This window comes from Cygnus atratus, chromosome Z, assembly GCF_013377495.2.
Source record: "Cygnus atratus isolate AKBS03 ecotype Queensland, Australia chromosome Z, CAtr_DNAZoo_HiC_assembly, whole genome shotgun sequence".
Classification (NCBI taxonomy): Eukaryota; Metazoa; Chordata; class Aves; order Anseriformes; family Anatidae; genus Cygnus; species Cygnus atratus.
The window spans coordinates 30,313,336-30,326,086 of record NC_066396.1 but is presented as its reverse complement, the minus strand read 5'-3'; the positions used below and the strand labels follow the sequence as shown (position 1 = coordinate 30,326,086).

The 12,751-nt window shown below is 45.0% G+C and overlaps 1 protein-coding gene across 9 annotated transcripts in view; it reads right to left on the bottom strand.

Moving 5' to 3' along the window:
• KDM4C (lysine demethylase 4C) overlaps nt 1–12,751 on the bottom strand; it is a 296,942-nt gene that overhangs the window by 274,352 nt on the left and 9,839 nt on the right. For all 9 annotated transcript variants that reach the window (XM_035567672.1, XM_035567676.2, XM_035567671.1 and 6 more), the window contains one exon: nt 8,946–9,105. In XM_035567672.1, the coding sequence (XP_035423565.1) occupies nt 8,946–9,089 (144 nt within the window). In that variant the 5' untranslated portion in view covers nt 9,090–9,105. The remainder of the gene's footprint in view (nt 1–8,945; nt 9,106–12,751) is intronic.

Sequence of the window (12,751 nt, the reverse complement as noted above, 5' to 3'; positions counted from 1 at the left end):
AATAACTGAAGCTCTTCTTATTATGATCTAAACAATAAGAACATACCTTTGCATAGCCTTTTTAAGAATTATAGTATCGTATCTGATGATGCATTTCATGAGAACTGTCAAAGAGGTAAATACAGTTTACTTCATTTTCCTTTAAGATGAAATAGGAGGTTGGTTTTGTTTCTCAGTGAGGTTTATTTGTTAATACTATTGCAAGAAAAGATTAGTTAACTTGTGGGGCAAACAGTACACAATAAAAAGCTCATCAAAAAATATTCCTGGTTTTAAACAAAACTAGTTCATTGTTCTGTTTTGTGGTTTTTTTTTTCCCCAAATATAGTATAGGGAAACACTGGCACATATAATAGTTTTTCCATATAGAGACAGATAGCAAGGAATACAGTTTAAGCATACCTGTTGTTTGATACACAAAATAACAAAGAAAACAAGCCAAGGTCAACTATGAATAAAGAAACCATAGTGGCTGGTCATAAAGCAGTTTTTATTTTTTTGGGTAGATCCCCAAGTGACAGCATTAGAAACTACTAACAGCTGAAATAAAACTATTTATGTAAACAATATGAAAATGGTATTTTTTTAATGACAAAAGTCCACGTATGTAATCCACAGAATAACATAGAGCTAGAATCTCCTGCCCACATACACGTTAATGGCGTAGATCTGTTGAGCAATAGATGTCACTATGATGAATTTGCTGTTAACTTCACTGTTCAAGATGAGAAGTCTGTAACAGTTCATTCCCACACAAACAAACAGGTTCCATAGTACGGTTGAACATGTGAAAATTGAGCTCAGGCTTTCCTGTTTTTTCTATCACATTTCTACTCCTGTTTGTAGAGAACGGTTTAAAATATCACCTATATGCACCCTACTCTCAAAAGTCAGCAGGAAAATAAACCGCAAGTTTTTGAAAATTTGCAGGGTTCAGTGTCTCAGAGGGTTTGTTTCTCTCCTCTCAATTTTTAAATGTCTTCACTTTGCTCTATTAGTTTAAACCCAGTGATAAAGAGAGCTGTTCCCAGTGGCTACTTAAAATAACTACGCTAGGATTTCCAAACCTGCACTGTGCACAGTTGGTTTGAAAAGTGACCAAACATGTAAGACACAAATATGATGTAACATTAAGTAACTGTCTCTGACAATCACTCTCCATTAGGGAAGGAATACCTGCTCTAAGATCCTGGATATACCATTGTTTGAAGGGCAATACAATGGTAGATAGTGCACTTAACTGCTGAGGTATTTAGTGCCCTCTTCGCCTCAGCCTTTATTACTCAGGCCAATTGTTCTGTGGGTACCGAGCCTGCTGAGCTGGAAGACCAAATCAGGGAGCAGAATGAAGCCCTTAAAATCATAATGGGAATGGTTAACAACCTACTACACAACAACACTATAATCCACAGGGCTGGATGGGATCTACTCAAAGATGCTGAAGGTGCTAGCAGAAGTGCTCACCAAACCACTTTCAATAATTTACCAACAGTCCTTGCTAAAAATGGGAGATCACAGCTGACTGGAGGTTGATGAGTTTGATGCCCATCTACAGGAACGGCAGGAAGGAGGATCTGGGGAATTACAGACCTGCCACTCTGACCTTGGTGCCAGGGAAGGTCACGGAGCAGATCATGCTATTGCATGGCATGTACAGGACAACCAGGAGATCAGACCCAGTCAGCCTTGGTTTATGAAAGGCAAGTCCTGCTGGACTATCCTGATCTTCTGTGATAAGATGACCCATTTAGTGGACAAGGGAAAGGCTGTGGATGTTGTTTAGCTGGACTTCAGCAAAGCATTTGATACTGTTTCCCACAGCTGTCCCTTAGAGAAACTGGCTGCTTGTGGCTTGGACAGATGTACTGCTTGTTCAATGGACAAAATAATGGCTTAACAGCCAAGCCCAGAGAGACATTGTGAATGGAGTTGAATCTGGTTGGCAGCCAGTCACAAGTGGTGTGCCCCAGAGCACAGTGTTGGGGCTGGTTTTGTTTAACTTTTTTATTAATGATCTGGATGAGGGGACTGAGTGTAATTAAGTGTCAGTAAGTTTTTAGATGACACCAGGTCAGGCAGGAGTGCTGATCTGCTTAAGGATAGAAAAGCTCTGCAGAGGAATCTGGATTGACTTGATCGATGGGTCATATCCAATTACGTGCTATTCAACAAGGCTAAGTGCTGGGTTCAGCACTTGGGTTGTAACAGCCCCATGCAGCAGTACAGGCCTGGGAAGAGCGGCTGGAAAGTTGCCCAGCAGAAGAGGACCGGGGTACCGGGGATTGAAAATCAACAGTAAATCAACAGAAAATCAACAGAAAATCAACAGTAACTACCCAAACCCTATACCAGCGTGAGCTACGAGATGTGCGAAAAGATTTTGGTCGCTGTATAGGTGAACAGCTTGTCACCTGGCTGCTCCGGTGCTGGGACACTGGAGCCAATGGTGTGGAATTAGAGGGCAGGGAAGCCAGGCGGTTGGGATCCCTTGCTAGAGATGCAAGCATTGACAAAGCAATTGGAGATGGAGCACGATCTCACAGCCTCTGGAGGCGTCTCCTGTTAGCTGTGAAGGGAAGGTATCCCTACAAGGAAGAACTTGTATGTCTACCAGTCAAGTGGACCACCATGGAGAAGGGAATTCAGTACCTGAGGGAATTAGCCGTACGGGAAGTAATTTATAAGGACCTAGACGATGCACAAACATCCACAGATCCAGATGAAGTCCAGTGTACTCGACCCATATGGCGGAAGTTTGTACGGAATGCACCATCATCATGGGCCAGCACATTGTCAATAATAACCTGGAAAGACGGTGAAGATCCCACAGTGGGTGACATGGCTAAACAACTCCAGGAGTACGAAGGAAATCTCTCCTCTTCCCTACAGGCCTGCGTCTCGGCTGTGGAGAAACTCTCTGAAGAGTTCCACCAACTTAAAGAGAATTTATCTTCCCCCCCACCTGAACAAACCAGTGGCCACCAACTAAAAGAGAATACTTTGGAGAAACTTTTTGAAGAGGTCCACCAACTTGAAGAGAGTGTATTTTCTTCCCCACCTGTACAAACCAGCGTCTCGGCTATTAGGGGTAAACGTTCATCCGTGCAAAGAAGACAATATGGTGGGTACACACCCCGCGCCACCCTGTGGTTTTACCTACGTGACCATGGAGAGGACATGAGAAAATGGGATGGAAAATCTACTGAGACCCTAGAGGCACGGGTACGTGAGTTGCAAAAGAAAACAATCGGGAAAAAGGGGTTCTCTGAAAAGTCTGCTGCTCCAACTTCTAGCAGGCAGTCTTTTACACACAGAAACGAAGATTCTGACCAGGAATAGAGGGGCCCTGCCTCCAGCCAGGGGGAGGAAAGGGACAACCGAGTTTATTGGACTGTGTGGATTCGATGGCCTGGCACGTCTGACGCACAGAAGTATAAGGCTCTAGTAGACACCGGTGCACAATGTACTCTAATGCCATCAAGCTGTAAAGGGCCAGAGCCCATCTGTATTTATGGCGTGACAGGGGGATCCCAGCAGTTAGCTGTATTGGAAGCTGAAGTGAGTCTAACTGGAAATGAGTGGCAAAAGCACCGTATTGTAACTGGCCCAGATGCTCCGTGCATCCTTGGCATAGATCTTAGAAGAGGATATTTCAAGGACCCAAAAGGGTTCCGCTGGGCTTTTGGCATAGCTGCCTTAGAGACAGAGGACATTAAACAGTTGTCTACCTTGCCCGGTCTCTCAGAGGACCCTTCTGTTGTGGGGCTGCTGAGGGTTGAAGAACAGCAAGTGCCAATCGCTACCACAACTGTGCACCGGCGGCAATATCGCGCCAACCGAGACTCCCTGATTCCCATGCACGAGCTAATTCGTCAACTGGAGAGCCAAGGAGTGATCAGCAAGACCCATTCACCTTTTAATAGTCCCATATGGCCAGTGCGAAAGTCTAATGGTGAGTGGAGACTAACAGTGGACTATCGTGGCCTGAACGAAGTCACGCCACCACTGAGTGCTGCAGTGCCGGACATGCTAGAACTCCAGTACGAACTGGAATCAAAGGCAGCCAAGTGGTATGCCACAACTGATATTGCTAATGCATTTTTCTCCATCCCTCTAGCAGCAGAGTGCAGGCCACAGTTTGCTTTCACTTGGAGGGGAGTCCAATATACTTGGAATCGGCTGCCCCAGGGGTGGAAACATAGCCCTACCATTTGCCATGGACTGATCCAGTCTGCGCTGGAGCAGGGGGAGGCTCCTGAACACCTGCAGTACATCGATGACATCGTTGTGTGGGGTGAAACTGCAGAGGAAGTTTTCGAGAAAGGGAAGAAAATAGTCCAAATCCTTCTGAAGGCTGGTTTTGCCATAAAAAAAAAATAAAGTTAAAGGACCTGAACGAGAGATCCAGTTTTTAGGAATAAAATGGCAAGATGGACGTCGTCAAATCCCAATGGATGTGATCAACAAAATAACAGCTATGTCTCCACCAACTAGCAAAGAGGAAACACAAACTTTCCTAGGTGTCGTGGGGTTTTGGAGAATGCATATTCCAAATTACAGTCTGATTGTAAACCCGCTCTACCAAGTAACCCGTAAGAAGAATGCTTTTGAATGGGGCCCTGAGCAACGACAAGCCTTTGAACAAATTAAGCAGGAAATAGTTCATGCAGTAGCCCTTGGGCCAGTCCGAACAGGACCAGATGTAAAGAATGTGCTCTACACCGCAGCCGGGGAGAATGGTCCCACCTGGAGCCTCTGGCAGAAAGAACCTGGGGAAACTCGAGGTCGACCCCTGGGGTTTTGGAGTCGGGGATACAGAGGATCTGAGGCCCGCTATACTCCAACCGAAAAGGAGATATTGGCAGCATATGAGGGAGTTCAATCTGCTTCGGAAGTGGTCGGTACTGAAGCGCAGCTCCTCCTGGCACCCCGACTGCCGGTACTGGGTTGGATGTTCAAAGGAAGGGTCCCCTCTACATATCATGCAACTGATGCTACATGGAGCAAGTGGGTTGCACTGATTACTCAGCGGGCTCGAACAGGAAACCCCAGTCGCCCAGGAATCCTGGAAGTGATTATGGACTGGCCAGAAGGCAAGTACTTTGGGATATCATCAGAGGAGGAGGTGGTCCGTGCTGAAGAAGCCCCACTGTACAACAAGCTACCAGAAAATGAGAAGAAATATGCCCTGTTCACTGATGGGTCCTGTCGTATTGTGGGAAAGCATCGGAGATGGAAAGCTGCTGTATGGAGTCCTACACGACGAGTTGCAGAAGCTGCTGATGGAGAAGGTGAATCGAGTCAGTTTGCAGAAGTGAAAGCCGTTCAGCTGGCCTTAGATATTGCTGAACGAGAAAAGTGGCCAGTTCTCTATCTCTATACTGATTCATGGATTGTAGCAAATGCCCTGTGGGGGTGGCTACAGCAATGGAAGCAGAACAACTGGGAACGCAGGGGCAAACCCATCTGGGCTGCTGCATTGTGGCAAGATATTGCTGCCCGCGTAGAGAACCTGGTTGTGAAGGTACGCCATGTAGATGCTCATGTGCCCAAGAATCGGGCTACTGAAGAACATCAAAACAACCAGCAGGTGGATCAGGCTGCTAAGATTGAAGTGGCTCAGGTGGACCTGAACTGGCAACATAAAGGTGAATTATTTATAGCCCGATGGGCCCATGACACCTCAGGCCATCAAGGTAGAGATGCAACATACAGATGGGCTCGTGACCGAGGGGTGGACCTGACCATGGACACTATAGCACAGGTTATTCATGATTGTGAAACATGTGCTGCAATTAAACAAGCCAAACGGTCAAAGCCTCTCTGGTATGGAGGACGATGGCTGAAATACAAATATGGAGAGGCCTGGCAGATTGATTACATCACACTCCCCCAAACCCGCAACGGCAAGCGCCACGTACTTACAATGGTGGAAGCAACCACCGGATGGCTGGAAACATATCTGTGCCCCATGCCACCGCCTGGAACACTATCCTGGGCCTTGAAAAGCAAGTCCTATGGCGACATGGCACCCCAGAAAGAATTGAGTCAGACAATGGGACTCATTTCCGAAACAACCTTATAGACACTTGGGCCAAAGAACATGGTATTGAGTGGGTGTATCACATCCCCTATCATGCACCAGCCTCCGGGAAAGCTGAACGATACAATGGACTGTTGAAGACTACACTGAAAGCAATGGGTGCTGGGACATTCAAAAATTGGGAAACACATTTGGCAAAGGCCACCTGGTTAGTCAATACTAGAGGATCTGCCAACCGAGCTGGACCTGCCCAATCAAACCTGTTACGCACTGTAGAAGGGGATAAAGTTCCTGTAGTGCACGTAAGAAACATGCTGGGTAAGACAGTCTGGGCTACTCCTGCCTCAGGAAAAGGCAAACCCATTCGTGGGATTGCTTTTGCCCAGGGACCTGGATGCACTTGGTGGGTAATGCAAAAGAATGGGGAGGTCCGGTGTGTACCTCAAGGGGACCTAATATTGGGTGAGAATAGCCCATGAGTTGAATTGTAGTATGTTAATTATCATATTGTCCTGGTTTCAGGTAGGACAGAGTTAATTTTCCTCCTAGTAGCTGGTAGGGTGCTATGTTTTGGATTAGGATGAGAAGAGCGCTGATAACATGCTGATGTTTTAATCGTTGTAGAGCAGTGCTTACACCAAGCCAAGGACTTTTCAGCTTCTCGCTCTGTCCTGCTAGCGAGCAGGCTGGGGGTGCAGCAGGAGCTGGGAGGGGACAGACCCAGGACAGCTGACCCAAACTGGCCAAAGGGGTATTCCATACCATCTGACGTCATGCTGAACAATATATAGGGGTGGCTAGCCGGGGTGGGGGGGGCGGCTGCTCGGGGATAGGCTGGGCATCGGTCAACGGGTGGTGAGCAATTGCATTGTGCATCACTTATTTTGTACACATTATTACTATTAATACCATTATTATTATTATTATTATTATTGCTATTCTTTTCCCTGTCTTAATAAACTGTCTTTATCCCAACTCACAGGCTTCACTTTCCCGTTTCTCTCCCCCATCCCGGAGAGGGAGGGGGGAGGGTGAGCGAACGGCTGTGTGGTGCTTAGCTGCCAGCCGGGCTAAACCACAACACATATAACACTGTATGTCATCACTACCATGGTTGCTATATATCATAGATGAAAATGGTGATTAATTAGAAGGTATTGGAAAGAGTGTAACCTGAGCATGACATAAATGGTATGGAATAAGGGGTGGATATCTGTCCTGGTTTCAGGTAGGACAGAGTTAATTTTCCTCCTAGTAGCTGGTAGGGTGCTATGTTTTGGATTAGGATGAGAAGAGCGCTGATAACATGCTGATGTTTTAATTGTTGTAGAGCAGTGCTTACACCAAGCCAAGGACTTTTCAGCTTCTCGCTCTGTCCTGCTAGCGAGCAGGCTAGGGATGCAGCAGGAGCTGGGAGGGGACAGACCCAGGACAGCTGACCCCAACTGGCCAAAGGGGTATTCCATACCATCTGACGTCATGCTGAACAATATATAGGGGTGGCTAGCCGGGGTGGAGGGGGGGGGCCGGCTGCTCAGGGATAGGCTGGGCATCGGTCAACAGGGTGGTGAGCAATTGCATTGTGCATCACTTATTTCGTACACTTTATTACTATTGATACTATTATTATTATTATTGTTATTGTTATTCTTTTCCCTGTCTTAATAAACTGTCTTTATCTCAACTCACAGACTTCACTTTCCCGTTTCTCTCCCCCATCCCGGAGAGGGAGGTGGGAGGGTGAGCGAACGGCTGTGTGGTGTTTGGCTGCCAGCCGGGCTAAACCACAACATGGTCAACAGCCAGCTGAACATGAGGCAGCAGTGTGCCCAGGTGACCAAGAAAGCCAACGGCATCCTGGCCTGCATCAGAAACAGGGTGACCAGCAGGACTAGGGAAGTGATAGTCCCTCTGCACTGGTGAGACTGAACCTTGAGTACTGTGTTCAGTTTTGGGCCCCTCACTACAAGAGGGATACTGAGTTGCTATAGTTTGTGCAGAGAACTATGAAGCTGGTGATGGGTCTAGAAAATAAGACCTATGAGGAGTAGCTGAGGGAACTGGGGATGCTTAGTCTGAAGAAAAGGAGGCTGAGGGTAGACTTCACTGCTCTCTACAACTACCTGGAAGGGGTTGCAGTGAGGTGTGTGTTAGTCTCATTTCTCAAGAGAGAAGTGACAGAACACGAGGCAACAGCCTCAAGTTGCACCAGGGGAGATTTACATTGGCTATCAGGAAGGGTTTCTCCACACAGGTTAGGCACTGAAACAGGCTGCTCAGGGAAGTGGTGGGATTGCCATCCCGGGAGGTATTTAAGAAACACGTGGATGTGGCAGTTAGGGACATGGTTTAGAGATAGAGTTGGTAGTGAGGTAGATGGTTGGACGTGATGATCTTAAGGGTCTTGTCCAATCTAAGTGATACTGCCATAAAAAAAATATAACACAATCACCATTAAAAAGTAAACAATCTGAATTCCAACAGTGGTTCACTGTCTTCACATATGCAACCACTGACTAGTGGGATTATCTACTTCAGTGAAGTTATATGCCACCCCAAAGGAATGAATTCAACATCTGATAGATAAGGATTTTCTAGGTTATGCTATCACTTCCCTATTTAGTTGTGCATTACAAAAAAAACCAGTTTAGATCTGCCTTAGGAAGAGATGCCCTTTTGTCATTGTAAAGATAGAAACAATTGAAGGTTGGAAAGAGAACAGTATCTTCATTATTTTCCATAAAACAGAAATACTACAAAGCTCTTACAAGAAAAATAGAGTAGTAACATTTTTCCAAATGATTTTCAATGAATAGATAAGTATTAACGAGGTAAGTTTTGCAATCAGTGAAATAAAAATACTAGGAAAATGTGCATTAGGAACAATTTTCCTTCTACATACCTTTGCAACTCCAGCCCTATGAGCGCCTTGTGATTCCATGTATGCTAGGTATTTGTTGAAATCCCTGAATTCATCCATCGAAGGTTTAAAAGTCATGATTTTGCAGCTTGGGTTTGGAGGACTATCTGAAATGACAGCCTCCATTGTGGCTCAGTTTCCACTGAAAAGTAAAATAAAATAACATTACATATACTGAAGAGAACAATCTTCTATTAAACAACATCTGAGATTCAACGTATGTTTCAAATTGAAAAAGGGTTTTCAAAATCCCCTGCCCATGCTTGTATAAAAGGCACAAAAAGGATGTTTACTTTTTCTCTCCACTCCCTTAAGACTACTTGGCCCTCACCCAGAAGGGACACTACCATAAGCAACGTACCGGTTTGAATTTACAACACATTTTTTCAAGTTACCACTTAACACCATACTAGCATCCTCCTGTGTTGATCCATCCACAGGTTCTCTGTAGACAATTACATTACACAAGTATAACCTAGAGCAGCAAAGCTACTCTGGTAATAAAATATCATTACTCCCATTTAGCATATGGGGAAACTGATTACTGACTTTCTAGTCACACTGCAAATGTAGGGAAAGAGCACATGGATTTTCTAACTCACATGTCAGTGTTTCAACAGCAATTGTATCACCCCTCATTCTCCAAAGCCTTTTCAACAGAATCAATGCATGCAGTAGATACAGAACGATGACTGGCATTTCCCTTCATTTCCATGATTACATTAAGAATGGTTAAAGAAATATTTTTGTTTCATACTAAGATACAGAACTAATGAAAGGACTGGTCTTTGTGCCACTAACAGATATAATTTAGCTTCGGCAGGTGTAATTTCCAACTCTACCTCACCATGTGCCAACAAGGAGTAAAACCTATTGTTCACAAAATCCTTCCTTAATCTTACAAAAAACTTATTCCAAAATACAAGTAACTCAGCTTTGGCTAGCTTTCTAGTGATTTTGCTATCTCATTCCTCATTTTCTCCTTCTGCAAAACATATGCATCCATGGTTTTGTTGCCACACCCTGTTACCTTAAATTTTGCTTGTGAGTTAGCTGTTAGCCACCTATTTCATTAGTTTCACATCTCTCCTAGCTTGGGTTTGTACAAATCACTGTACGGAAAAACAGTATGTGGAAGATCCCTTTATGTCTTTGTATGTTTTGTTCTCCTACTGGCATTCTAAAATTTAGCCTGCTTTTTGTGTCCCTATCTTTCTTTAAGTTTTTGCCTTCCCGCATCCCCCAGCATACCACTCTCCATTTCTAACGCTTAGATTACTTTTTTCACACTCCCACGTTCCATAACATCCTGCTCTCCATTTATTTCCATCCCTATCTGAACTCAAATTCACTAGACTTCTGCAAGTCTCCCATGCCGGAAAAATCAGTATCATTTTAATTTGGGGTTATTTTTGTATTTATCAAGTCCATATAGGCAACGACACCTCAAAACGTGCAACTGGAGTAACTTCCCCTGGTGATAAACAGCTGGCATGTATCTAATACACTCGTCACTTATTCCCATCCATTAAAAGATCCACATGTAAACTTACTACAATGACCAGTACCAGGTCAAGGAGACTAGGTTATAAACAAAGGTGAAGTTATGCTTGCCTTCATTGCACAGCACAGTATACAATGGCTACTATTTATAATTCTTTACTGACAATGAGGTGATACTTTAAAAAGGGTAATTGAGCAGGATATGTGATCTCTCCGTAATCAGCTTTTAGACTTTCAGCTTTACATGTACTAAATGTACATGCACATGAGTGCAGTACCCACAAACACACCACCTCTAAAAGAACCTGCTATTTCTTCTTGGCAAGAAATGTAATAGTATTTCATTAATTTTCATTTTACACCTTTAACCTATTTCATTGACTGTATACAAGACAGACTGCAGTCATTAGGTATTTTATCACAGCACAGAGATTAACATCCTTCCCTAAACTCTTCACTGTTTTCTAATATTGTCGGTTCAGTTCTGGGGGGCTTCAAGCGGAAGCAGAGGGAGTTGATTCATGCTCTAGACCTGCTTTTGGGGGGGAGGATTGTTCTTGCTTTTTAAAACCAAGCAACTTCAGCAGCCCCACTTATGAATTTGTATTTTCTAATCATTAATATTCTTTCCTTCAGTGGAAAGGTAAGAACTTTTCAGATGTGCATTTTATTCACTTAACTGGCCTGTACCAAGTCAAGCACTCCTAAACTCCTCTTTAACTTTTAACTCCTAAACTCTTTTTTTTTTACCTCCTAAACTCTTTTTTTTAACTCTAACCTCTTTTAACTCCTAAACTCCTCTTTAATATCTTTACCGATGACCTGGATGAGGGGATCGAGTACACCCTCAGTAAGTTTGCAGATGACACCAAGTTAGGTGCATGTGTTGATTTGCCCGAGGGAAGGAAGGCTCTGCAGGAGGATCTGGATAGGCTGGACCGATGGGCTGAGGTCAACTGTATGAAGTTCAACAAGGCCAAGTGCCGGGTCCTGCACCTGGGGCGCAACAACCCCAAGCAGCGCTACAGGCTGGGAGATGAGTGGTTGGAAAGCTGCCTGGCAGAGAAGGACCTGGGAGTACTGGTTGATAGTGGGCTGAATATGAGCCAGCAGTGTGCTCAGGTGGCCAAGAAGGCCAACAGCACCCTGGCTTGTATAAGAAGCAGCGTGGCCAGCAGGGCTAGGGAGGTGACTGTCCCCCTGTACTCGGCTCTGGTGAGGCCACACCTCGAGTACTGTGTTCAGTTTTGGGCCCCTCACTACAAGGACATGGAGGTGCTCGAGAGAGTCCAGAGAAGGGCGACAAGGCTGGTGTGGGGTCTGGAGAACAAGTCTTACGAGGAGCGGCTGAGAGAGCTGGGCTTGTTCAGCCTGGAGAAGAGGAGGCTCAGGGGCGACCTTATCGCACTGTACAGGTACCTTAAAGGAGCTGTAGCAAGGTGGGGGTTGGTCTATTCTCCCACGTGCCTGGTGACAGGACGAGGGGGAATGGGCGAAAGTTGCGCCAGGGGAGGTTTAGGTTGGATATTAGGAAGAACTTCTTTACTGAAAGGGTTGTTAGGCATTGGAATGGGCTGCCCAGGGAAGTGGTAGTCACCACCCCTGGAGGTCTTTAAAAGATGTTTAGATGTAGTCCTTAGTGATATGGTTTAGTGGAGGTCTTGTTAGTGTTAGGACAGAGGTTGGACTAGATGATCTTGGAGGTCTCTTCCAACTTAGACGATTCTGTGATTCTGTGAAACCTAACACTTCCTAAACAAAGTCACGCATTAACTTTAAAGTTGATTTTTTTTTTTTTGCAAAAAAACAATAGTTGGAATTGTTAACCAAAAACTGTTGTGTCAATACTTCAACACCTCTCAGACATACAATTTTGTCCAACCACCCTCAGAGCTACTACTTCTGCTTAATTCCACAATATTTGTAGAGAATACAAACACTATGTATTTGTATTCTGATACAGCAGAGGGCTGTGCAGCCATCCAGAGGGACCCAGACAGGCTGGAGAAGTGAGTTGACAGTAACCTTCAGCTACAGAGTAACAGCCCCAGGCACCAGCACATGCCGGTGGCCACCCAGCTGAAAAGCAGCTCTGCAGAAAAGGACCTGGAGGTCCTGGTGGACACCAAGCTGAACATAAGCCAGTAGGATGCCCTCGTTGCTAAGAATGCTAATAGTATTCTTAGCTGCATTGGCAAAGTATCATCAGCAGATCAAGAGAGGTGATCCTTCCCTTCTACTCAGCCATGGTGATACCTGGAGTTCCATGTCCAGGACAGGACCAC